Source organism: Chelonia mydas, chromosome 4, assembly GCF_015237465.2.
Source record: "Chelonia mydas isolate rCheMyd1 chromosome 4, rCheMyd1.pri.v2, whole genome shotgun sequence".
Taxonomy (NCBI): Eukaryota; Metazoa; Chordata; order Testudines; family Cheloniidae; genus Chelonia; species Chelonia mydas.
Genome location: NC_057852.1, coordinates 133,594,877 through 133,622,249, shown reverse-complemented (window position 1 = coordinate 133,622,249; position 27,373 = coordinate 133,594,877). Strand labels below are relative to the sequence as shown.

The 27,373-nt window shown below is 44.6% G+C and overlaps 1 protein-coding gene across 4 annotated transcripts in view; it reads right to left on the bottom strand.

Annotated features, from left to right (window-relative positions):
* The window catches only part of RNF24 (ring finger protein 24), a 79,465-nt gene that overhangs the window by 47,556 nt on the left and 4,536 nt on the right, over window positions 1-27,373 (bottom strand). Inside the window, exon 2 of one of the 4 annotated variants that reach the window (XM_037898325.2) lies at window positions 17,603-17,634. The exons of 2 other annotated variants lie outside the window; for them this stretch is intronic. In XM_037898325.2, coding sequence (XP_037754253.1) covers window positions 17,603-17,634 — 32 coding nt within the window. Of the gene's footprint in view, window positions 1-17,602; window positions 17,635-17,706; window positions 17,845-27,373 lie in introns of those variants that run through there. One more of the 4 variants, XM_027829384.3, reaches the window with a different exon arrangement.

The window sequence follows — 27,373 nt, the reverse complement described above, 5'->3', positions numbered from 1 at the left end:
GTGTTTGTTTTATACACACAGATTTGGGGCAGGCAACTCTCTGTTATATGTTTGTACGGTGTCTGCCAAAATGATGCCCTGGCTTCTAGGTGCTACTGTAATGCAAATGAATTATAATAAAGAGTCATAATGCCATAATGGTACCAAAGTTACCTCTCCAGAAACAGGAGAGATTAGAATAAGTGTACTGCTTTACTGTGATTTATTATGTCTTGATAAGTTTTAACTTCCTATGTTATACTAATTCATTCACAACTTGGTCAACAATATAATCTGAAATTTTAATTAATAAAATTAAATTTATAAGGCTCATGGAGCTACTACTAATATTTTTGCTAAGCAACCTAAAGTTCAATGAGTTTGAGAAACATGGTATAATTAATTAAAGTTACTTAACTAGTGTGTGTTTGTTCTCGCAAAAAGCTGAAACTCCATCTGTAACCCTATTATTTCTTGGCATTGTGGCGACTCAGAACTGCTCCTGGTCTTACCCTGGTCTACACTAGGACTTTAGGTCGAATTTAGCAGCATTAAATCGATGTAAACCTGCACCCGTCCACACGATGAAGCCCTTTATTTCGACTTAAAGGGCTCTTAAAATCGATTTCCTTACTCCACGCCTGACAAGTGGATTAGCGCTTAAATCGGCCTTGCCGGCTCGAATTTGGGGTACTGTGGACACAATTCGATGGTATTGGCCTCCGGGAGCTATCCCAGAGTGCTTCATTTTGACCGCTCTGGACAGCACTCTCAACTCGGAGGCACTGGCCAGGTAGACAGGAAAAGAACCGCGAACTTTTGAATCTCATTTCCTGTTTGGCCAGCGTGGCAAGCTGCAGGTGACCATGCAGAGCTCATCAGCAGAGGTGACCATGATGGAGTCCCAGAATCGCAAAAGAGCTCCAGCATGGACCGAACGGGAGGTACGGGATCTGATCGCTGTACGGGGAGAGGAATCCGTGCTATCAGAACTCTGTTCCAGTTTTCGAAATGCCAAAACCTTTCTCAAAATCTCCCAGGGCATGAAGGACAGAGGCCATAACAGGGACCCGAAGCAGTGCTGCGTGAAACTGAAGGAGCTCAGGCAAGCCTACCAGAAAACCAGAGAGGCGAACGGCCGCTCCGGGTCAGAGCCCCAAACATGCCGCTTCTATGATGAGCTGCATGCCATTTTAGGGGGTTTAGCCACCACTACCCCAGCCGTGTTGTTTGACTCCTTCAAAGGACATGGAGGCAATACGGAAGCAGGTTTTGGGGACGAAGAAGATGATGATGATGATGAGGTTGTAGATAGCTCACAGCAAGCAAGCGGAGAAACCGGTTTTCCCAACAGCCAGGAACTGTTTCTAACCCTGGACCTGGAGCCAGTACCCCCCGAACCCACCCAAGGCTGCCTCCTGGACCCAGCAGGCGGAGAAGGGACCTCTGGTGAGTGTACCTTTTAAAATACTATACATAGTTTAAAAGCAAGCATGTGAAAGGATTACTTTGTCCTGGCATTCGCGGCTTTCCTGGATATACTCCCAAAGCCTTTGCAAAAGGTTTCTGGGGAGGGCAGCCTTATTGCGTCCTTCATGGTAGGACACTTTACCACTCCAGGCCAGTAACACGTACTCGGGAATCATTGTACAACAAAGCATTGCAGTGTATGTTTGTTGGCGTTCAAACAACATCCGTTCTTTATCTCTCTGTGTTATCCTCAGGAGAGTGAGATATAATTCATGGTCACCTGGTTGAAATAGAGTGCTTTTCTTCAGGGGACACTCAGAGGAGCCCATTCCTGCTGGGCTGTTTGCCTGTGGCTAAACAGAAATGTTCCCCGCTGTTAGCCACAGGGAGGGAGGAGGGTTGAGGGGGTAGCCATGCGGTGGGGGGAGGCAAAATGTGACCTTGTAACGAAAGCACATGTGCTATGTATGTAATGTTAACAGCAAGGTTTACCCTGAAAGAGTGTAGCCACTGTTTTATAAAATGTGTCTTTTTAAATACCGCTGTCCCTTTTTTTTCCTCCACCAGCTGCATGTGTTTCAATGATCACAGGATCTTCTCCTTCCCAGAGGCTAGTGAAGATTAGAAAGAAAAAAAAACGCACTCGAGATGAAATGTTCTCTGAGCTCATGCTGTCCTCCCACACTGACAGAGCACAGACGAATGCGTGGAGGCAAATAATGTCAGAGTGCAGGAAAGCACAAAATGACCAGGAGGAGAGGTGGCGGGCTGAAGAGAGGGCTGAAGCTCAAATGTGGCGGCAGCGTGATGAGAGGAGGCAGGATTCAATGCTGAGGCTGCTGGAGGACCAAACCAGTATGCTCCAGTGTATGGTTGAGCTGCAGCAAAGGCAGCTGGAGCACAGACTGCCACTACAGCCCCTGTGTAACCAACCGCCCTCCTCCCCAAGTTCCATAGCCTTCACACCCAGACGCCCAAGAACGCGGTGGGGGGGCCACCGGCCAACCAGCCACTCCGCCACAGAGGATTGCCCAAAAAAAAGAAGGCTGTCATTCAATAAATTTTGAAGTTGTAAACTTTTAAAGTGCTGTGTGGCATTTTCCTTCCCTCCTCCACCACCCCTCCTGGGCTACCTTGGTAGTCATCCCCCTATTTGTGTGATGAATGAATAAAGAATGCATGAATGTGAAGCAACAATGACTTTATTGCCTCTGCAAGCGGTGATCGAAGGGAGGAGGAGAGGGTGGTTAGCTTACAGGAAGTAGAGTGAACCAAGGGGCGGGGGGTTTCATCAAGGAGAAACAAACAGAACTTTCACACCGTAGCCTGGCCAGTCATGAAACTGGTTTTCAAAGCTTCTCTGATGCGTACTGCGCCCTCCTGTGTTCTTCTATCCGCCCTGGTGTCTGGCTGCGCGTAACCAGCAGCCAGGCGATTTGCCTCAACCTCCCACCCCGCCATAAACGTCTCCCCCTTACTCTCACAGATATTGTGGAGCACACAGCAAGCAGTAATAACAGTGGGAATATTGGTTTCGCTGAGGTCTAAGCGAGTCAGTAAACTGCGCCAGCGCGCCTTTAAACATCCAAATGCACATTCTACCACCATTCTGCACTTGCTCAGCCTGTAGTTGAACAGCTCCTGACTACTGTCCAGGCTGCCTGTGTACGGCTTCATGAGCCATGGCATTAAGGGGTAGGCTGGGTCCCCAAGGATACATATAGGCATTTCAACATCCCCAACAATTATTTTCTGGTCTGGGAATAAAGTCCCTTCCTGCAGCTTTTGAAACAGACCAGAGTTCCTGAAGATGCGAGCGTCATGTACCTTTCCCGGCCATCCCACGTTGATGTTGGTGAAACGTCCCTTGTGATCCACCAGAGCTTGCAGCACTATTGAAAAGTACCCCTTGCGGTTTATGTACTCGGCGGCTTGGTGCTCCGGTGCCAAGATAGGGATAGGGGTTCCGTCTATGGCCCCACCACAGTTAGGGAATCCCATTGCAGCAAAGCCATCCACTATGACCTGCACATTTCCCAGGGTCACTACCCTTGATAGCGTGGGCTACTTGCATCACAGCAGCCCCAACAGTAGATTTGCCCACTCCAAATTGATTCCCAACTGACCGGTAGCTGTCTGGCATTGCAAGCTTCCACAGGGCTACCGCCACTTGCTTCTCAACTGTGAGGGCTGCTCTCATCTTGGTATTCATGCGCTTCAGGGCAGGGGAAAGCAAGTCACAAAGTTCCATGAAAGTGCCCTTACGCATGCGAAAGTTTCGCAACCACTGGGAATCGTCCCAGACCTGCAACACTATGCGGTCCCACCAGTCTGTGCTTGTTTCCCGAGCCCAGAATCAGTATTCCACAGCATGAACCTGCCCCATTAGCACCATGATGCATGCATTGGCAGGGCCCATGCTTTCAGAGAAATCTGTGTCCATGTCCTGATCACTCACGTGACCGCGCTGACGTCGCCTCCTCGCCCGGTATCGCTTTGCCAGGTTCTGGTGCTGCATATACTGCTGGATAATGCGTGTGGTGTTTAGTGTGCTCCTAATTGCCAAAGTGAGCTGAGCGGCCTCCATGCTTGCCTTGGTATGGCGTCCGCACAGAAAAAAGGCGCGGAACGATTGTCTGCCGTTGCTCTGACGGAGGGAGGGGCGACTGACGACACGGCTTACAGGGTTGGCTTCAGGGAGCTAAAATCAACAAAGGGGGTGGCTTTACATCAAGGAGTATTTCAGGCAGGACTTCACGGAGGGTTCCAATAAGAAATGGTGCACCTAAGTTATTGTTCTTATTGGAACAAGGAGGTTAGCCTGGCCTCTGATTGATACATGGCTAGATTTACCTCGCTGCACCTTCTCTGTGAGTGACTGCAGTGTGACCTAGAGGAATGAGTCCCCTAGACGGGGGAGGAGGCAAATGAGTACAAAACAAATCTGGTCTATTTCTTGTTTTGATCCACTCCATCTATCTTTTACATCTTTGGCTGGCAGCAGACGGTGCAGACGGACTGCATGCCATCGTCATCTCTTGCCTGCCCGGCAGAAGATGGTACAGTACGACTGCTAGCCATCGTCATCTCTTGCCTGCCCGGCAGAAGATGGTACAGTACGACTGCTAGCAATCCGTATTGCCTGCCTGCTCACCATAAGATGGTTCAATAGGACTGACTGCAGGACTAAAGAGAATGACCTGATCAAGTCACTCCAAATTTAGTCCCTGCGCCCATGTCTGCCCAGGCGCTCCCAGCCGACGTGGCCAGGAGCACCTCGGACACGACGAGGATGGCTACCAGTCGTATTGTACCGTCTGCTGCTAGAAGGCAATGGGTTGCTGCTACTGTGTAGCAATGCCGTACCGCGTCTGCCAGCACCCAGGAGACATAGGGTGACGGTTACCTGAGCGGGCTCCATGCTTGCCGTGGTATGGCGTCTGCACAGGTAACTCAGGAAAAAAGGCGCGAAATGATTGTCTGCCCTTGCTTTCACGGAGGGAGGGAGGGAAGGGGGGCCTGATGATATGTATCCAGAACCACCCGCGACAATGTTTTAGCCCCATCAGGCATTGGGATCTCAACCCAGAATTCCAATGGGCAGCGGAGACTGCGGGAACTGTGGGATAGCTATTCACAGTGCAACGCTCTGGAAGTCGACTCTAGCCTCGGTACTGTGGAAGCACTCCGCCGAGTTAATGCACTTAGAGCATTTTCTGTGGGGAGACACACACTCGAATATATAAAACCGATTTCTAAAAAACCAACTTCTACAAATTCGACCTTATTCCGTAGTGTAGACATTTATACACACACAAAGTGCACTGCAGTACACAGAGGAAGTATAATATAAGGAAACAGGTAAGGGCATAGGACCAAGTTAAGATAAGGGATATCAGTAATTTTCATGCAAGTTGCACCTACTTATGCCAAGTTGGCATTTGGCCCAGCGCGTACACAAATGGAGGTCAAGACGCTGATCTGGTGTTGAAATGGTGATTCAGGAGGTAGCACTCCGCCCTCAGTCACTAGTATATAAAGCCTACGCCATGAGGTTGCTATGCTGATGGATGTCCCATGTTTCAGATGAGACATAAAACCAAAGTCTAATGACCACCAGTCGTCACTAAAGATCCTACGGATCTTTTGGCAAGAATATGGATGTTAGAAAGGAAGCATGATGGAGCAGCTGCAATGGTGAAATGGAAACAAGCATCCCCCGTGTCCTGGTCAAATTCCAAACCTACATAAAATCCCCTTCCACTTTCAATTGCTTATGACATTCTTCAATTTCTCGCCTAACCATTAAGCAGGGCTGCTGTGTGCTCTTAAGGACTTCCCACATGCCACCCTAGAATGGTCGTATATCCCTTGCCTACCCCCTAAGAAAGTTGCAAAGCTTAATTCATGTTTTCAGAGCACAAATTCTTGGATAGAAGACACTACAAAAATACAAACTTATTTAAAAGAGCAGAGTAAACATGAACGCACACTTTGTTCCAACACATCAAAGGCGTTTGTCCTCAGTGAAGACTAAGTCTATGACAAACCTGAACATTTTACAGTAAAGCAATGTAAGTTACCTAAGAGTAGGAAATGAGCCCCGAGCGCCCCCCACAAAAATCTTTTGCGAAGTGGAAAAAAATTTCCACATCCTGCTAACTCCTAATGGCCAAGTGGAATTTTACTCAACTAAAAAAAATAATAATTTAACTTTGAAATGAAAAAACTTGCAGCCTTTTTCTTTCTGAGACCTCCCACAACATACTACAAAACTTCAGGGCCCAGCTGTGGGGCCTCAGGGCTCCTGGCTTTAGCCACCGGGTGTGTGCGTGTGTGTGATGGGGGAGAGAGAAGGGAGGGATGGCAGCTTGGGGTTCCAGGCACCGGTGGGCTCAGGGCTCCCCACGGCTCCGCTCTCAGCTTCAGCCCCACAGGGGGCACCGGGGCTCTGGGCACCTGGCTTCAGCCCTGTGGCTCTCCTCCCAGTTTCATCCCTGTTGAGTTGCCAGGGCTCGAGGCCCCACAGCCCCCTGAAGCCAGCTCGCGGACCTCCTGGGGGCCACGGACCCCTGGTTGAGAACCACTGGAATAGGTGATTTTTTTGCAGAAAGCTACAAGCACTAGAGAAAGAGTGGTTTGTAGCTACTTCAACACTATCTAATATCACATCCAAAAATAAGTTAAAAGAAAATTAAGGTCGCAAAGTCAAGCACTCAATAGGAAATGGCAGAATTAAGGTTCCTGTGTGGCCTTAATTCAGTCCCCATGTGTATACGCATGATATGGTCTTTGATTACATGATCATATGGAAAATTTCAGACTGAATGGCTAAAGTTTGGCAAAAAGTCATAAGCAGTTCAAAACAGAGTCTTATAATGGAAAGCATCAGGCAACCTTAACTCTATGTGGCCCTATCAGCTCTGCCTATAATACAGGGCAAGACCCGTTAACTCCTGTTATTTAAGTTAGAAGATAATTATCAAATTTGAGGAACTGCTTAAATGTACCCTTATATGTGAATGAATTTGTGCTAAGAGTGGCATGGAAATAAATGCAGAAAATAGATCATCTCTAGTTTTCATTAGTTCAAATACCTTCATCCAGTGCTTGTTGGGAAGGCAGGCCACAGTCTGCTCAGGGCTGATTTAACATTTTACAGAAAAATCAAAAGAACCTTCTAACCAGCCTAAAATAGTGAGGAAATGAAGTTCAAAACAAAGTAAAACATTTTTCGTTCATGATGTGCTCGGATTGGACTAAAGCAGAAATGAGAAATGGAAGTGATTCATTAGGTCATTTTGTCCATCCTCTTGCCAGTGGTTTCAATGGAAGTCCAACCCAGAAAAGTACGTGTGTGGCATAACTGCAGAAAACTTGCAGAGCAGCCAGCAACATATATTTGGAGATAGTCATAAGATCCATATCCAGTGTATTGAATCGCAGAAACCTAAATTACATCCATTAACTGCTTGTGCCCACAGAATTGTCCTACCCGTGTATTTGCTTCTCCCCTCCTAGCTATGAAATAGTACTTGAAGAATTTTTTCCTTTGGCCTTTTGTTTCACTGTTTCCTGCCACAACAGCTCTATAGGAGATCAAAATGTCGTGTCCCTCAGCATTGACTTTCATTTCTCGCCAGGGTGGTGGGAAAGCATGCAGCGTTTTTTCAAATCCATTTGCAGCGTAGGCTAGTATTAACGCTATGATGGTGGAACAATGACTCTAGTTTTACATTGTCCAGGTTTAAAGGGTCACTATCGCCCATCTCGCATAGGTGAACAGGAACCTTGCATAATGTTGTCGCTTCTTTTGTACCCACACTTCCTTATTTTTCATAAAATACTATCATGTACTTAGTTTCCCTTGTGAGAGGGGGACTATCTGATAATCTCTAGGATTTTAAATTTGGTGCACAATTGGTGGCATCGTATTTGCATGTCCCCCATGTCCCGTGCTGCTACTTGTCCAGCACACAGACCAGACAGGAGGAGCAAAAGTGCTAAAATGACATGCTCAAAGGTCAGTTTCTCTCTGCTGGTCCTATTGGTCATGGGAGACCTGTACTGTGCAGAAATAACACAGGCAAGATCCTCTGCGATTGTTGTAGGAACTCAGGGTACAGGTGAGGTTGGAAAGCTAACAAGGTAGTTTCTCTATTTCCCTATCACCCCCAAGCAACAGAGGATCATGTCTATTCTGTTTCCCATTGCCCAGCAACAGCAGCAAAGTGAAAATGACTAGGATCCTGTCATGTTAGTACTTCTAGCCAAATGATGTGTGCAGCTGGAGAAGAAATGATGTGATGAGACTAATCTTGGTCTCACTATCCCAGTCAGGTCTCACTATCCCTGTCTGGTATGTACTCAGACATTGGGGATTTGGGTTTACACACTACTGTGTTGACCCCCTCAGGCCAAGTGGAGGAGCAGAGGTGTAAAGTGACACACACAAAGATTAAGTGAATTGTCCAAGGTGACAGAGTCAGGAGTAGAACACTGGACTACAAGCTCTCATCCTCTGCTTTAAGTACTAGATCACACTCCAAGCAACTCTCCACTAACATTTCCCCCTGAATTTGAAAGGGAGAAAGGGAAGAATCCTTGACACACAAACAAAATTAAAGCTCCAGATCCATGTGCAATTCTTCACAGTGGCGCCAAATGGCTCTTCTTTCAACACAAATCCATATGTTCCTTTTAAATAAAGACACTGAAAGCCAGGAATGAAGCTGCTCCATGAGATGTGGATGTAGAAATACAATAACCTCCTCTTTCTGCTTCATAGCAGTCAACGTTCCAGGCTGGCATTTCACAATAAAGATAAAAACAGCACTCCACCGTTATTGCTCAATTCTGTTAACTCCTTCCTCTTTCAGACTGGCCTCTAGCTTGCTGTGCCCATTCTTGACCTCCCATGTTTTCCCTGTACATGATTACTAGAGTCCACTGTGGAATACAAACAGGAAACCCTTGTACCACTGAGCAGTAAATTCATGGATACTATGAGGCCAGATACAGTTAGCTATAGGTAAGGCTGCAATTCTGTCACGGAGGTTACAGAAGTCACGGATTCCATGACTTTCTGCGACCTCCGTGACTTCCACAGCTGCGGTGGCCGGCGCAGCTGTCGCCAGGGCCAGCCACACCGGCCTCTGCTTGGAGATGTGCCAATATCAGCAGTGGCCCCGGGGGCAGCCAGAGCAGCAGCCCCAGGGACAGCCCCAAAGGCCATTGAAGGGGGCCTTGAAGCAATGGGCTGCTGGGGGCAGTCAGCCCTCACTGCTGGAGCAGGGGCCCCACAGAGCAGCGGGGCCCCAGGCGCAGAGATTTAGTCATCATGGGTATTTATAGTAAAAGTCATGGACAGGTCACAGGGCCATGAATTTTTGTTTACTGCCTGTGACCTGTCCATGACTTTTACTAAAAATACCCGTGGCTAATTCTTAGCCTTAGCTACACGGCAAGTGCACTGGTGATCCATGAATTTACAATGATGACTGAATAAGGGCAGAGGCTCAGAGAAGGAAGTCATTAGGTACAGGGTCCCTCCAAAACTCTGATCCCCCCAAAATCCTGAAAACGACTTTCTTTGCCAATTCATGAATTGTTATACTACGACAGGGGTTCTCAAACTAGGGATCACAAGGTGGTTATGTGGGAGTCATGAGCTGTCAGCCCCCGGGTCAGCGGTGGGGTTGGACCTGTCAACTCCGCACATGGCTAAGAGCCCCAGCCCCGCTTTGCCCCCCCAGGTGTGGGGCTGACAGCCCCAGCCCCCAGGGCGTAGGAGTCACGCTCAGAGGCTTGCTGTGTGAAAGGGATCACCGATACAAAAAGTTTGAGAACCACTGTACTAAAACAAGGAGTGCTGCAAAGGAGAACGTGAACAGGCCCTCTCATATCTTTTATGTTAATACACAGATATCTCATCATTTCTCTAATGGAGTAGAGTCAGAAATAAAATAGCAAGAGATTAATAGTCTACACAGCATATGTTTAAGGTAGGCATCTTGTGTTAGTGGCAGGAATGCTGTCGGTCACCAAGAACCAAAAGATAAATGAAATAAAGACTAGCTGAGTTCAGTATGGGGATACAGAGGAGGAACTAAATAAGGTTGCTATATTATCTCAAAAGTTTTTAGGGAGTAGTCTGAAAAGGGACCAGGTGGCTCCAAGGACTAGTTGTGGAACAGCAAAGTAGCATGGGGATAGAAGGGAAGAATCTTTACTCCTGGGGGAATTCTGCACCACTGCACACTGCAGAATTTTGCGGAAATTAATGCAGTGCATGCAGAATTTCCTTTCCCCCACAGAAATGGGATGCAGTGCTGCTGGCCGCCACTAGGGGATGCTGGATGAAACAGGGCCCAGCTCACACACAGAAAACACTGCCAGGGGAGGGAGCAAGAGGGTTCCTGGCAGCTGCAGTTCCCAGCATGTCCTGAGGGAAGGAGACGGCGGCGCGTAGGAAACTCCATGCGAGCCTGGGACCCAGCATCAGGCTGTTTCTCCCTCTGGATCCCTGGGCTCTGCGGGAGGGAAGGGTGTATTGGCTGGTGGCGGGGGCACCATGGCTGGGCTCTGGGGGGGGGGAGGGGTTTGGGGTGTCTGGCCCCCTGGCTGGGCAGGGGGCAGAGAAACAGGAACTGGGTTGTCATAGGGGTTTCTTTAACTCTCTACTCCTGGGGGAATTTTGTGTGTGTGTGTGTGTGTGTGTGTGTGTGTGTGTGTGTGTGTGTGTGTGTGTGTGTGTGTGTGTATTGTTACAGACATACTTGCTGACAGGTATTTTGAAATAAATTACCAAAATAATTGAAACTGGTGTGATTATCTAGTGTTATTTTGATAAATAAAATTTGCAGAATTTTAAAATATTGTGCACAGAATTTTTATTTTTTTGGCAGAGAATTTTTAATTATTTGGTGCAGAATGCCCCAGGAGCAAATCTTGTACTGCTGTTACCCTCATTCCTTGTTCTGTGAACACAAGACTTCAGTCTCCAGGGATGCCCAAAGTAGCACCTTTCACCTGCACTAAATTTTGTCTCTCTCACACTCACACACACACACAATAGAGCAGCATGCAGATGACTGAAAAGCTGGTGTCCTGTGGTAGAGAAGCACTAACAAAGCCGGTGAGTCTCCTATTTGTTTTAACAGGAGATGTGCCAATAACTCCCTCCACTCTTGCAAGGCAAGGGTACATTTTGGAGCTCAGTGGGATTTTTTGTTTTTGTTTTGTGTTTCGTTAAAAGATTTTAAGATGTCAACATTATTTAAAAAGAAAAGGAGTACTTGTGGCACCTTAGAGACTAACATATTTATCTGAGTATAAGCTTTCGTGAGCTACAGCTCACTTCATCATGAAGTAAGCTGTAGTTCACGAAAGCTTATGCTCAAATAAATTGGTTAGTCTCTAAGGTGCCACAAGTACTCCTTTTCTTTTTGCGGATACAGACTAACACGGCTGCTACTCTGAAACATTATTTAAGAACCTTAAAAAAAAAAAAGGCATTCCTCACCCTACTCCGATAGGAATTTGTGCCAATGCGTTTTTACTGTTTGTTTTACATCCTTCCTGATGCCAACAGAAGATGTTAACCTCAAAATGTGCTAAATAGATGGTTTCTCTTTCCCCACGTTTTAAAGTAACAGCTGTTTTCTGTGGAGGAGGAGGAAAGGTTTTCAGAATTCTCAGTAGTTTGGTGGGAAGAAAAAAAAAAAGTCCTAATGCGAGTTCACGCAATATTCTGGGCCGCATCTTGTGATTTTTCGATACTGTGCATGCTTTACTACCAGCGAGCGGAATTTTTCAACTGTCCTGAGGCGGTTAAAGGAATTCCATGGAATTGTAGAGTCAGGGATACTGAGATTCCACTATCCCACGCTGGGAACTGCAATAGGGGAAATGAAGAGAACGGAATGCTGTGACTCCCTCCACAACACTGCAAAATTGGCCAGTGAATGCAGCAGCATTCCTGGGGCCTTGCACAGGGTGTAGTGTTGTTTGAGTAAACAGTGACAGCCATAAAACAACATGATTTTCCCTCCTACAGTTCCTCCCACCCTACTGTATACTCAGTGGTACAAGCCCGCACAGTTTATAAAATAAAACAAAACAAACCCAAAACCTGACCATGTCATTTTAGAGGATAAATTTGAAACAGGAAAAAAAAAATTACAGTAATTTACTGTTGTGCTCTCATTATTAGGGGTAAAATTCAATTTTGATTATAAGCCAGGCTGATACTGTCTGCCCCCTTAAGAAATTCACAAGCCAAACTGTAGTGGCCTCAAAATTAGTAGTTTAAGTCTGGGCTGGAGGTAGAATTTTTCATCCACGTAATTGGATAAGAGGTTATTAAATTATGACACCCTTAAAATAGGACTATTCATCTCAGTTCAGCAAATCTAAGTTCTTGGCCATTTATATTACTTTTTGACTAGATGATTTCAGTTCACTAAGTTTTGTCTCTTCTCTAGTTTTTAATCAATAAACTATTAGCATTTCAAACATCAGAAGGGCACATTGGATCAGAGAGGCTTACACTGACTGCCAGAGACCTACGGTGGGTGCAGGATTTTTTTTTTTTTTTAAGTTAAGTTTCTAGCCTTTTTCCTTGCAGAAGCAGACCTCAAAGTGTGTAACTCAACTGTACGTCAATGAAAAAAGGAAAAATTTCGAAGTTAATCAGACCAGCTGTTTGCAATTAAGATGTTTAAAAAATGGTGTTTGGTTCTGTTGGGGGGGGAGGATACCTCTCCCCCACTTCTGCAGCCAGATACTAGCTAGAGAATAGAAAGTCAAAGGCAACTGCAATGAAGTTGGATTTTTTTATGCAATAGGTGCACGTGGATAGCAGGTTGGTAGGGGGTGCACAGGAATAACTCCCTGCTGGGTTGCCTACCCGAGTTCCCAATTCCTCTGTTTCCTTGTTTAGGTTTTTTATCGGCTTAAACCTTAACTCTGAATTTTCCAGTTTTCAATTCTAAAACTCACCCCCTACGTTAATACAAGGATTTTTACCTTTATGTTACTGCTTGCAACCTTAACTTCACTTTACAGTGGTTTTTTGGGCCTAGGACACACTATTTATTGAGATTTATTGTAAGATTGCTGCAAAGATATTGGGAGTTCCTAGGAAAATTAAGCCACCAGCACAAGAGAGAGAGCTGCAGTGGTCAAGAGGTTTTATACCAGAACTTTATAACTTCATGTAATTAGAGTCTTCTACTGGAAGGCAAAAGATATAGGCACCAGCCACACAACTTAGCAACGAGCATCCAGGCAATGCCAAGTATCTCTTTAAAAGGTCAAGCGAGCATATGACGCAGTTGAGTAGTAATACAAGCTTTTAATACAGGCTAAAGATACTTTAAACTGGTCCATTTATCAAACCTTAATCTCAACCTGTCAGCATTCCCAAGTCCCTCTTGCTACCACTATACAAGCCTCTCAGCAGGGGAAAAGAAATTGAGCAGACTGTTTCTTTCCTCAATTCCACCCTCCCTACTTTCTATACACTTTGTACCACCTCTGTCTTTAGGAAAAACTCAGCAAAACGTAAGCTTAAATTTTAAAAACGAAAGACTGGAATTAAATCTACACCGGGGCTCCACAGGCTAAACTGTGTTGGTGGAATGATGATTTTTTTTTTAAGTACAGAAGAGCAGCATTATTGAAATTCTGCAAGAGAAGCCAGTTTTCCTCAGCTCCATGGGGGCTGCCATGTTAAATCACATTTGAATTCACAGAACAAGGCTGCTCAAATACCACCATGGCAGCTATTGGCACATTTCAATGAGACTACCATGGCCTCATTAGCGTAGTGGAAATCATGAGCCTTCCTTTGTATACATTTAAAAAGCACGTCTTTGAAAGCATACTGGGGGGCAGCCAGGGTTTTCCGGCTTGAAGCTTGGCAATTGGACAATGAGGATCACCTAGCCTACCTAGGTCAAGCAAATACAGAAATAAAACAAGCTGGGGAGAAAATTATTTTAAACAAGCCACACACAAAGGAAGATTTTAAGCAGTACTTTGAAGGGGGAGAGGGAGGGTCAGTAGGGTGTAACTTAATCGTTATGTTCAGATCTGTCCAACTAAAACCTACTTTTCCTGCACTCCAAGGAACAGCATTTTTGCAATAGGGTCTTTTTTTTATTATTAGAATTAAGGGTTGTTGTTTTTTTTTTTACATTTTTAGAATGTAAGTACTTAATTTGATCTTTCTCCCCTTCACATCAGATACAAGAGGGCTAGAAAAACAGCCCTTCCTTTCTGGTCCAACTAGGGTCTGCCAGTCACCCACAGGAGGCCAGGGGACTGATTTTGAAGTCCTTTTCCTACAAGTTAAAACGCATTCTAAACAAACAAATGAAGGTTACATAATCAAGTGGCTTCAAAAATAAATCCTCTTTGTGTATGATCCTGCATACCTCATTCGGGCAAAACTCCAGGGTCAGTTGCAATTTCCCCTGTGTAGGAGCTGCAGAAAGGTACCCTAAATATCTTAGGGTATTGTCTTCACTAGCATTGTTAAAGCGCGGCTGCGGCAGCCTTTAACATGGCTGTGTAGTTGCGGCACCAGTGCCGGGAGAGAGCTCTCCCAGCGCTGTAAAAAACCCATCCCAAGAGGGGGGGTAGCTACCAGCGTGGCTCCAAGCACTGGTGCACTGTCTACACTGCCACTTTACAGCACTGAAACTTGCAGCGCTCAGGGGGTGTTTTTTCACATCCCTGAGCGAGAAAGTGGCAGCGTAGACAAGGCCTGAGAAATGAACAACACTGAGTATGCACCAACTGCATTCTTTTTTAGTCTTTTAAATAAAAGGAAAGAACCAGGTATCAATTCAAGTTCTTGGATTTATTAAAAAACTCTACAAATAAATTCAATATTTAAATTAAAAAAAATCTTACTAACAGCAAATAGATTCCTTCTTAAACCTATACTACTTTGGGTACACAAATGGTGGTGTGCTGCTTAAAAAAAAAAAAAAAAAAAAAAAAAAAAAAGAGAGAGAGATAATCCCTGCAATTTTATAAGCCACTAATCCATTGATCTCATTGAAAAGGATTAGAATTATTCTCTTACTAGCAAATTAAAGGAGTTCTGAGCCTGATGTAAAGGAAAGCAAAGCACAATCCACATCCTGCAGAGACTGCTACCACACAGAAAGTCACAGATGAGGAACCCTCATCTGGCTTCCCATTAAAGAACAACTACTCTTTCCCCCGTAAGTAAGCAGAGTCAGGACTGAGAACTACCCTGCTCCATAATATATGGCATGCAAGAACAAATTCAACCCAACTGCTATTTTAGTCAGTCTGACTATTACACAAGGTAGTTGAAACATCTGAGTTCACGTCCAAGATGAATTCCTGCCATGTATGAAGCACCATGAGAAACCTATGGGCAAGTCTACACTATACAATTACGATGACCTTAGTTACGCTGACATACAGCCACTGCAGTAATTAAATCGCATTTGCATGTCCACACTATGCTCCTGTGTCAGCGGTGTGCATCCTCACCAGGAGTGCTTGCTTAACTATCAGTGTGGGGCACTGTGCGGTGGCTTCTAAAAGGCAGCAACAGTCAACGTAAGCAATTCAGTGTCTACACTGACACTACGTTAACTTAACCACATCGACCTAAGCGCTACACCTCTCGTGGAGACGGAGGGTGAGTTGCATCGGTGGGAGTTACATTTTAGTGTAGACACAGAGAGTCAGGTCGATGTAAACTGCCTTACGTCCATTTAACTGTACAGTCTAGACTAGAGCTATGAATGACATCATGACATTTTGTGGAAGAAAATGTGTCACAGAGATGTTCTCTATGCACTGTCTTACAGTCTCAGTTGTTGGAGGAGGAAAGTAACAATTGATACATTGGCTCCATAAAAACGAATTTATTTTGCTCTGGTCACTGGACACTGAAAAGTTCAAAACATAGTTTCAGCAGAACCTCCCTCTCTTATCAGCAAGCCTGATAATTCTCTCAAAAATCCTGGCAGTCTCACCCCATTTCACAGCCAAGGTTTAACGGCAGAGTTCTGTAGTCAAGACTTGCACTTCTAAGATTTAATTACTTGTAAAAATATACTATAGGATATCTATGGAAGTACTGTGAAGTATTATCTGTCATTACAACTACATTTCTCAAAACAGACTACATTGTGATACAATACCTTTGATTTTTAAATAGTCATATTTATTCAATCCTTCATTAGCAAGATTCTACTGTGAATTTAGTTCCTGTCTCATAAAAAACACTCTCAGACAATGAAAAGAAATCAAAATAGAAAGTGCATTAAACAATGGACAGATGATATAACAGACAATTTATTTGAAGGGAATCAAGTCAAATCTGACCCAAAATTTAGATAGAGTAAAAAGTAAGCTTTTGCCAATATAAATCTCTTAAAAAATAAAATCGACTGACACCTCCACTGAAGTTCTAAATTGTATCTAATCCTGGTCTATGTGGGGAAATTGATTGGCACAGCTATAGCAGAATATTTATTTGGTTAGAGATATGCCAGTCAATTTCCGCATGTAGACAAGCCGTAAAGAATGGCTGAGAAAGAAATTAAACAGCACGAAAAGGGAAGCCACATCTCTGTTCTCAGGCTCTTTTCCTACTACAGTGAATGCTACGAGTTATCCCCATTCATGCAAACATGCAGCTGAAAAAGCAGTCACTCCCTTTCTGCTTTTCAGCAACGTCACAGTATCACACTCAGCATGCAACATTCTTTGTGTAAGCATGTAAAAGAGGCCAAATGTATAAACAATAAGCTAAAAACAGAACTCACATTACAGTTTGATGTGAGCCCACGCACATTTTGTAACAATGACCTCACTGCTCTTACACTTGATCAGCGCTATCGTCACTTGATAAATATTAGCACTGCAACATTTGACTACATGGACTTTACATGGCTTTGAATTTAGACTGCCAGTGCAATGGCAGCTACTGCACATGCATATACCCTCTCTATGAAGCAACATAAATTACAAATGTCCATTTGCAATCACAATACTGTACATTAGTCTGCAGTCACAACAGTCCCTTCTTGTATTTTAACTTATCGTTATCAAATCACCAGTTTAAATACTTCCACTCCCAATATTTCAAATTTTCATGTTAGCACAAAAGTTTCCTTCATAAACCAGACTAGCTCATATTGATCTGACATATTTCATGCCAATCGCCTTTTCTCATGACTTTTCTCTAATGGCGAGAACTTTGCATTTAAATCATCTACTAGGAGTCTGGCTTCAGAGGAGCAGCCGTGTTAGTCTGTATTCACAACAAGAAAAGGAGTACTTCTGGCACCTTAGAGACTAACAAATTTATTTGAGCATAAGCTTCTGTAGCTCACGAAAGCTTATGCTCAAATAAATTGGTTAGTCTCTAAGGTGCCACAAGTACTCCTTTTCTTTTTACTAGGAGTCTGTTCATCTTAAAAGCACCGATTTATAGGAGTTCAGGTACATGAACCCTAATGTGAGAGAACAGAAAAAACAGTGCACCCCCAATACCCAAGCCTTTCCTGCTATTACCATAGTAATGCTGGATATTTAAACCACTACAGAGCAGGCCCTTCCTGTATTTAACTACTGGTATCAGAGCACAACTTACAGAAAACTGGACATCTGAACGGAGATGGACATCTGTAAAGAAATTAAAAACAAAACAAACACACACAATATAGCAGCAGTTGTCAAACAAAGAACTCCACTAACCCCACGTCTCACTGGCACTGCTGGGGTGATAGCTGTGGTGTTTTAAATTAATACAGCTCAGACAGCCCTGACAAAGCGCAGGAGTTGTAACTGACTCACACATCTGCTATGCCAGTCACAGCCAACAAACAAAATGAGAGATGGGTTTTTAAAACAGCACCACTGGTTTTTAATCATCAATCGAGAGGCACTCATAAAAACAATGTTAATGATCGATCAGAGGGCAAGAATGCATTAGTCCCATCAGATAAGAGTTATTGTTCCAGTGACAGAGTCTCTATAACAATAGTGTTCTTAAAAATAATGGTCTTTTCCTCTTGAGTATAAAAAGAAATGCAATAATGAGCTAGCTACTTTGAAGAGATATGCATTTTTTTTCTTTGATTCACTTTAATATACTGAATCCCTAAATATAAAATACAATTTAAAGTAATCCTTTCTGGTGATTATATTTCTCTAGTACATTAATCTGTATGTCCACAGTGTTCTTGCTTTCAATGTGTTCTTTGTATATCTCAAACGTAAAGATGGTTTAAAAAGAGCCTTTTAATTTTAAAAATAAAAAGGTGGTCAGGCTATGTGTTTAAACACAGGAAAGTAGGGGCAGGTGGATAAAAGACATTTTTAAAATTCTGATAAAATTCTAATTTAAATATCAGATTTAATATCAGAACATTGCTAGTATTCTTCTGACACAATACTTTCAGATTCTTTTTTACTATAAAGCTTTTCCTCAAATCATTATAGAGTTAAAAGCCATATTGGAAAATTGATTCCTGGATGGCTAATACTCTAGATTACGCAAACAAAAATATAAATATCTTTGTACTTTCCACCTTCTTATCACTTTGGCCAGGGTGGTTAACTAAAGTAGACAAGACAGTTTCATGCAAAGGTTCTCATGAACTAAGACACTGTTAAAGGTCATAACCCGTCCAGATGAAATGTTTCAATACTAAGATTTTTTTTTTAATTTTATGAATTCTGTAAAACAAACCCACAAAATCTAAATTTGGACCTAGAAACACCTGATAGCTTGACAGTGCCCTTAAAAACCTACTAAAGAGGGATATATTATAACAACTGGACGCCTAAACCTGGTTTACTCCCACATCTGCTTCCTCCTCTTCTCATGCCCAAAAACATCTCTGGAGAAAGTCTCACGATCATGCAGGCTTCCTCCACTGCAACTCTCTTCTCTCCCTCCTTCAGTACTGCTGTAGACTCTTATCAAACAGCTTTATTTCTCCATCCTCATTGACTCCCATACCTCAAACTCTATTAGGGGTTTGCTATATTTAACTCACTCTTTGCAAAATCTTGCTTGTTTTTCAAAGAAAAAAAATTGTCAGATCATCTTATATGGTCCCCATATATTGAAGTATCTGAGCCCCACACAATATTTAACGGCTTTTTTGCTCATACACTCCTATGAGATAGGGAACTAAGGCACAGAGAGGCTAAATAAACTTGCTCAAAGTTACACAGGAAGTCTGTGGCAGAGCAGGGAATTGAACTCAGGTCTCCCAAGTCCAGGCCATGGACTATTCTTCTCTAAAGGAAAAGCCGCCACCACAACCTCCCTTCCCTTCCCTCTCACTCTCTTCTGCTTTTCCCTGCCAACATGTATCCTCTCCTTCTGTCAGAATGATGTCTTCCACTCCATTCTCTCCTAACTAATCAACCTACTGCATTCCCACTCTCAGCCATCCCCTTTCTCTCCTCCTTCACCTTTCAACCTTTTCCGGCCTATTTCACTCAAAATACAAGCCTGCTGTGGTCTTAACTCAGCTGCTTCTCTAACTTTGCCCCACCTCCATCTCAGTGAACATGCCATTGCCTTGAGCGCCTCTCCTCCATTTTAGATTCCACCCAGTCCCTCCTAACCCTCTCCAGTCCACACAAACTGCTCTCCCCAAGGTTTCTAATGATCATTTCCTCTCTGGATCCTAGGGTCTGTCCTTCATCTGCCTTGACTTCTCTGCTGCTCCTGGCACTGTTGATAGGATACTGCTAAAAATCATGTCCTTTCTTGGCTTGAGATACCATCTTTCCTGGGTTCTCTTCCTACCTCTCGGATCACTTCAGAATCTTTCAGTAGGGTGGGAGTCTTCAACACACACCCATCTCTCTGTGTGACAGTCCCACAGGGCTCCACTCTTGATCCTCTCCTCTCCTTTCTTTAATCCCCATAGGCGGGTGACTTCATTGCTCACAGAGGTTTAAACTGTCACCTATATATTGCTAGGTTTCAGAGCAGCAGCCGTGTTAGTCTGTATTCGCAAAAAGAAAAGGAGTACTTGTGGCACCTTACAGACTAACCAATTTATTTGAGCATAAGCTTTCGTGAGCTACAGCTCACTTCATCGGATGCATACCGTGGATGCATGCTTTCCACAGTATGCATCCGATGAAGTGAGCTGTAGCTCACGAAAGCTTATGCTCAAATAAATTGATTAGTCTCTAAGGTGCCACAAGTACTATATATTGCTGAATCACATCTATCCTCTGGGCTCTCAAGCCATCTCTCTCAATTCGCTCATCTCAGCCTGTCTATCCAACGGTTCTCCTCCGAGAAGTCTCCACCAGCTTACACTTAACATAGCCAAACTGAGCTCATGATTTCCCCCCAAACCTTCTTCACTAATGCCGCTTCCTGTCACTGCCAACACACCACCACCCTCCGTAGCTGAGCCTCATTGTGGGTCATCCATCTTGAATTCCTCCCACCCTTACCTCATACATCCAGGCTGTAACTTAAGTTATGTCTTTCTTCACATCCTGTTTAAAGATCTAACCTCTTCTGTTTGTCCTAACAGTCAATACTCTCATCCAGGCCCTCATTGGTTCTAATGACTGCTGACTCCCCCTTCTGGTCCCCTAGCACTGCCATACAAAAAAGCAGCTACAAAGATCACCACCTTTGCCTCACCACCTTCTCTTTGTATTCATACTCTGGCTCTCCCTATAGCAACAAATCAAGCTCAAGCTTCTCAAACTTCACAACTCTGCCTTTCCCTATTTATCTGAGCTTGATTTATCACATTACAACCTGCCTCCTCTGTTCCACCCATTGGGCAGCTTCTCACACAAACATACCTTATGCCTTCTTCCACACTGACCCTTATGCACTGAGCACCCACACTGAATTGTACTGTAAGGCCAATAACCTCTCCTCAAGACACACCTCTGCCATGATGCCTACAAGAAATCAGCCAATTAATAGCAGCTTGAGGACAAGCTGCTCCGCATGGTTCGTACTTTTACATCATGATGATGAAAAAAACTCTGTGTGTACATAAAAACTGTATATTTGATAGCGTTCCCCTCCCTTTACATGCCGCTTCCTAGTCAACTGTTCAGAGCAGGGACCGTGTTTGTTATGTGTTTGCATAAAAGATTGCTAACCTGATCAAGACTAACTAGGGGGAGAGCTTTTCTTGACCTGCTGCTCACAAACCGGGAAGAATTAGTAGGGGAAGCAAAAGTGGATGGGAATCTGGGAGGCAGTGACCATGAGTTGGTCGAGTTCAGGATCCTGACACAGGGAAGAAAGGTAAGCAGCAGAATACGGACCCTGGACTTCAGGAAAGCAGACTTCGACTCCCTCAGGGAACTGATGGGTAGGATCCCCTGGGGGAATAACATGAGGGGGAAAGGAGTCCAGGAGAGCTGGCTGTATTTCAAAGAATCCCTATTCAGGTTACAGGGACAAACCATCCCGATGTATCGAAAGACTAGTAAATATGGCAGGGGACCAGCTTGGCTTAACAGTGAAATCCTTGCAGATCTTAAACATAAAAAAGAAGCTTACAAGAAGTGGAAGATTGGACAAATGACCAGGGAAGAGGATAAAAATGTTGCTCGGGCATGTAGGAATGAAATCAGGAGGGCCAAATCGCACCTGGAGCTGCAGCTAGCAAGAGATGTTAAGAGTAACAAGAAGGGTTTCTTCAGGTATGTTGGCAACAAGAAGAAAACCAAGGAAAGTGTGGGCCCCTTACTGAATGAGGGAGGCAACCTAGTGACAGAGGATGTGGAAAAAGCTAATGTACTCAATGCTTTTTTTGCCTCTGTCTTCACAAACAAGGTCAGCTCCCAGACTGCTGCGCTGGGAAACACAGCATGGGGAGGAGGTGGCCAGCCCTCTGTGGAGAAAGAAGTGGTTTGGGACTATTTAGAAAAGCTGGACGTGCACAAGTCCATGGGGCCGGATGCGTTGCACCTGAGAGTGCTAAAGGAGTTGGCGGATGTGATTGCAGAGCCACTGGCCATTATCTTTGAAAACTCATGGCGATCGGGGGAAGTCCTGGACGACTGGAAAAAGGCTAATGTAGTGCCCATCTTTAAAAAAGGGAAGGAGGAGGATCCTGGGAACTACAGGCTAGTCAGCCTCACCTCAGTCCCTGGAAAAATCATGGAGCAGGTCCTCAAGGAATCAATCCTGAAGCACTTACACGAGAGGAAAGTGATCAGGAACAGTCAGCATGGATTCACCAAGGGAAGGTCATGCCTGACTAATCTAATCGCCTTCTATGATGAGATTACTGGTTCTGTGGATGAAGGGAAAGCAGTGGATGTATTGTTTCTTGACTTTAGCAAAGCTTTTGAAATGGTCTCCCACAGTATTCTTGTCAACAAGTTAAAGAAGTATGGGCTGGATGAATGCACTACAAGGTGGGTAGAAAGTTGGCTAGATTGTCGGGCTCAACGGGTAGTGATCAATGGCTCCATGTCTAGATGGCAGCCGGTATCAAGTGGAGTGCCCCAAGGGTCGGTCCTGGGGCCAGTTTTGTTCAATATCTTCATAAATGATCTGGAGGATGGTGTGGATTGCACTCTCAGCAAATTTGCGGATGATAGTAAACTAGGAGGAGTGGTAGATACGGTGGCAGGTAGGGATAGGATACAGAGGGACCTAGATAAATTGGAGGATTGGGCCAAAAGAAATCTGATCAGGTTCAACAAGGATAAGTGCAGGGTCCTGCACTTAGGACGGAAGAATCCAATGCACCGCTACAGACTAGGGACCGAATGGCTAGGCAGCAGTTCTGCGGAAAGGACCTAGGGGTGACAGTGGACGAGAAGCTGGATATGAGTCAACAGTGTGCCCTTGTTGCCAAGAAGGCCAATGGCATTTTGGGATGTATAAGTAGAGGCATAGCCAGCAGATCGAGGGACGTGATCGTTCCCCTCTATTCGACACTGGTGAGGCCTCATCTGGAGTACTGTGTCCAATTTTGGGCCCCACACTACAAGAAGGATGTGGAAAAATTGGAGAGAGTCCAGCGAAGGGCAACAAAAATGATTAGGGGTCTGGAACACATGACGTATGAGGAGAGGCTGAGGGAACTGGGATTGTTTAGTCTGCAGAAGAGAAGAATGAGGGGGGATTTGATAGCTGCTTTCAACTACCTGAGAGGTGGTTCCAAAGAGGATGGATCTAGACTATTCTCAGGGTAGAAGATGACAGGACAAGTTGCAGTGGGGGAGGTTTAGGTTGGATATTAGGAAAAAACTTTTTCACTAGGAGGGTGGTGAAACACTGGAATGCGTTACCTAGGGAGGTGGTAGAATCTCCTTCCTTAGAAGTTTTTAAGGTCAGGCTTGACAAAGCCCTGGCTGGGATGATTTAATTGGGGATTGGTCCTGCTTTGAGCAGGGGGTTGGACTAGATGACCTCCTGAGGTCCCTTCCAACCCTGATATTCTATGATTCTAAGATCTCTAGACACTACCATATTATAAATATTTATAAAATGATGACTAAGAGAACTAACAGGCCCTTGTAGTTTGCTGGGACCACCAGATTTTGTAGAATAGACTATCTTTGCTGCTTGGAAAAAAAATATCTCGTTCTCTCTTTTCAGGAATAAATAAGTTAGTTTATAAGAGGTATAGTTTATAAGTTAGTTAATAAATAAGAGGCTATCGTAGTCAATTGCTGGTTTGATAGTTCAACTGTCCCCTCCAGATGAATGGCCAATAAGTTCCACTAGCTCAGAGGTTTAACTTCCTAACTTTTGCAGCAAATATGTACCTTTTAGAATGGGTCACCTCCAGGAGAGTGGTTATTATGGTTAAGGTAGAAGCAACCAAGAGGCTCCAGCTTGTGCAAAACATGATAGCCCAGCTCCCTAGCTAGAGGAATCACATCACCCCTGTACCTCTATACACTCCATTGGCTCACAGTTCATTTCCAATTCAAGGCCCTGAGCCTTATTTCCACAGTATGCATCCAATGAAGTGAGCTGTAGCTCACGAAAGCTTATGCTCAAATAAATTGGTTAGTCTGTAAGGTGCCACAAGTACTCCTTTTCTTTTTGCGAATACAGACTAACATGGCTGTTACTCTGAAACCTGTCATTTACAAGGCTGTGAGCAGGTCAAGACCTTTGTATATCTGAAATAGCCTCTCCAACTACAAGCCTCTGAGCCAAGTGTCTTCTGGGACAATGCAGCTAACAAGGCCTAGAAGAAAAGTTGCAAAACTGTAGATAAAATGTCTTGGGTCAACAATGCGCAACTTTGATATCAGTTCTATCTCCCGCAATAGCTAAGCCAAAGCCTAGCCAGCTTCAGAACATATTACAAGATCCAGCTATGAGCCAGAGATGTTCTGCCATAACAGAAAGTCGGAAACCCTAATATTTGGGGTGAAAGTTTTAAGAACTAAACCAAAGCAAAAACGTTCAGGCCTACTTTATATACACATCATAAAGAATTAAAATGGGTCACAATTTTTTTCTGCTGTATGGGTCACCTTTAAACAGCTGCTGCATTCCACTGGGGTATGAATGCTCCCCATATAAATTCATACCTTGAGATCAAAGGCTTTGCATAGTGATTATCATCTCCAGGAAGAAGCTTCCTCTGCCTTTGCATTACCCTAGGGCTGGTCTTGGTTTACTGACTGCACAGGGGAGAGAGTGAACGGCTAGGGGAAAAGCTGGAGCAGCAGTAGAGGTTGACCCGTAAGACCACCTTGTGTTCTATTTAGAATCACTGATTCTACTGATGTTCTGTGAAGGGTAAAATAGCTTTGTTGATCTCTACCACTGCAAGAGCAGGAGAATTATCCAGTGGAATGGCACTTGGATGGCAGCAGCCTGATATATCCGTAGCCTATGACAAAGTCAGTTGCTGCTTGTGTAACATACTGGTGGGTGGGTGGGTGAGTGTTACAGGCTCCCCTTCTGCACTGTTCCAGTGGATAAGTTTTTACAGCCCCCAGGTACAGAGCTTTGGCTCAAACTGATGCAGCTCAGGCTTTCAAGTCTGCAGGTTCCCAGTTCCATCCTTGATGCATCTGCCAAGAGGACAGATGTCATGCTTGCTGTGACTTTCATTGGCTAGATCAGCAGAGGATGGGCCCTCACTGCTGCTACAATGTCCGAGCAGGAGGGAACAAACACCCCTGGTTGAGTTTCTAATGGTGAGCTTGAGCTTAAGGCCAGTGGAGAAGTGCTGGCTTTGTAGATGACTGAAGAGAAGCATAAAGATGGAAAGGGTCCTGTGTTTTAATGTGCAAAGGTGTGGTCCATAGGCATAAAAAAGCCTTCACTTTATGTTATTATCCCAGTCTCTTGTCTAGTCTCTCATCTACCCTTTTCAGGAGAGGTTATCGAGGAAGCGTTGGCTGGGAAGCCCCAATACCACTTGGATCAGATGATACAGAGCTCAGTCTAGAATCATAAACATCAAGGTCAGAAGGGACCATTATGATCATCTAGTCTGACCTCCTGCACAATACAGGCCACAGAATCTCACCCCCCATTCCTGCAATAAACCTCTCACCTTTGTCTGAGCTATTGAAGTCCTCAAATCATGGTTTAAAGACTTCAAGGTGCAGAGAATCGTCCAGCAAGTGACCCGTGCCCCATGCTGCAGAGGAAGGTGAAAACCCCCCAGGGCCTCTTCAAATCTGCCCTGGAATCAAACAGTCTCATGTCATGGAGGCAGCTCTGATCAATGTAGCGGTACTAGCGGACAATCTTCTGGTGATGGCGGTCATGGATTTGCCCTCGCTGATGTCAGCAGCCACTCAAAGATACCTGGGTTTTAGTTGCTTTCAGTCTGGAACGCACAACTGAATCTAGCCTGCGGCAGCAAGTGGAACTTCCCCCTCCCCCTCGCCTTGAGGAGATCTACTGGAGTCTCCCTTGGCTAAAGCATGTACTATACACATAGAGATGCACCAGTGGGAGTCTGGACTAGAAACCTGTTCCCCTGGCTGCCAGTCCCAGGCCTGAACAACTAGACCACACTGCCTCTCCTGGCTGTCTCTGGCATCTGGTACAAGGCCTTCCTACATTGGTCAGTACATTTTGGATTCTTTCCACCCCTCCCAGAGATACCATGGCTTTGCTCTGAGACTTTCAGGGGTATTTCTGCGAGCGGGAGGGGGGGAGCTAGGGAGGAATTATGGAGATTGCTTGGACCAGCAGCAAGGGCCAAAGGTACAAAGCCACATAAAGATGGGAGGGTTTAGGGGAATGCCTTGAACACTTGTGGTGCATTTTAGATGCATTTCCATGCATGTTAAAATAACTGGGACTTCTCCCCCCACAGAGAAACCTGGACCTCTCCCAACTATCTATGACCAAGGAGAGGGCATGTCCCCCCCCTTGTTGTGCCCAATCCCCACCCCTAAACAGGGAGAAGGGGAGGATCAGCCCTAGGAAAACTGCCCTTCTATTCTGCATAGGGCCCTTAATTACCTACATGAGTTCTGGGCCTCCTTATCAGGTTGAGTTTCCTCTGTCCCATTCCCTCTCTCTTCCTGCTGCCCCCCCCCCTGCAGATTGCACAGTGCGGGTCTGACAGGAGGCAAGCTGCAGTGATTCTGAATGGAGTTTGGGGCACTGGATTCACCATTCAAGCCACAAAGCTGCATGTCGTGCACTAACTGCCCAAGCGGACCTTACTGGCACACACTAGGTACCTAGAGCACATCAACATAGTCCAGCAGGGTCACAGTTAGAGCACAGCCCGTGGCTTGGGCAGGGAAACAAGCAACATCTTGGCCCACTCAAAATCTCCATAGCTTGTTTCCTATCAGACGCTCACTGTGCGGTCTGTGCATGTGCCATAAGGGTGGTGAAGAACGCCCCCCACAGCTGCGGAACTATTTGCTGTGTTTGTCAGGCGTGCATGTGTGTGTGTGTGTGTCTCATTAAGTATGCGCATGCTTGCAAAATTTGTAGGCTTAAACCTGAATTAGTAATTTCATAATTACATGTAAACATCAGGAGCATTACAGAAAATTAGGGTAGGTTGGCATCTCTGCCCGCCCCCAAGGAGTTCTTCCTTTTGAGACTATTTTCTTTTTTTCTATATTATTTGAGGGAAAAACTAGCTAGTTTTTCTGGGCTCTGGGCCAAGATTTTCTTTAAGGTTTTGCTATAGATTGCCTAGCACTCCAAATATAGTAACCAGAGGAAGTGCTTTATGAATACAGTAACTGAATAAATAATCTGTTTCACCTGTGTTAATTTTATTATGTAACTAGTTTAAAGTAGTTTTATTTACATCTGATATAAACACATACCAAGAAGATTGTAGTTGCTTAGTTTAATAATAAACATTGTAGGTTACCCAGGTTGGGATCAAGAATAAAGTCTGAAACATTCCATTCCATTTTTGCTGTCTCATAACTCAAACAGGAA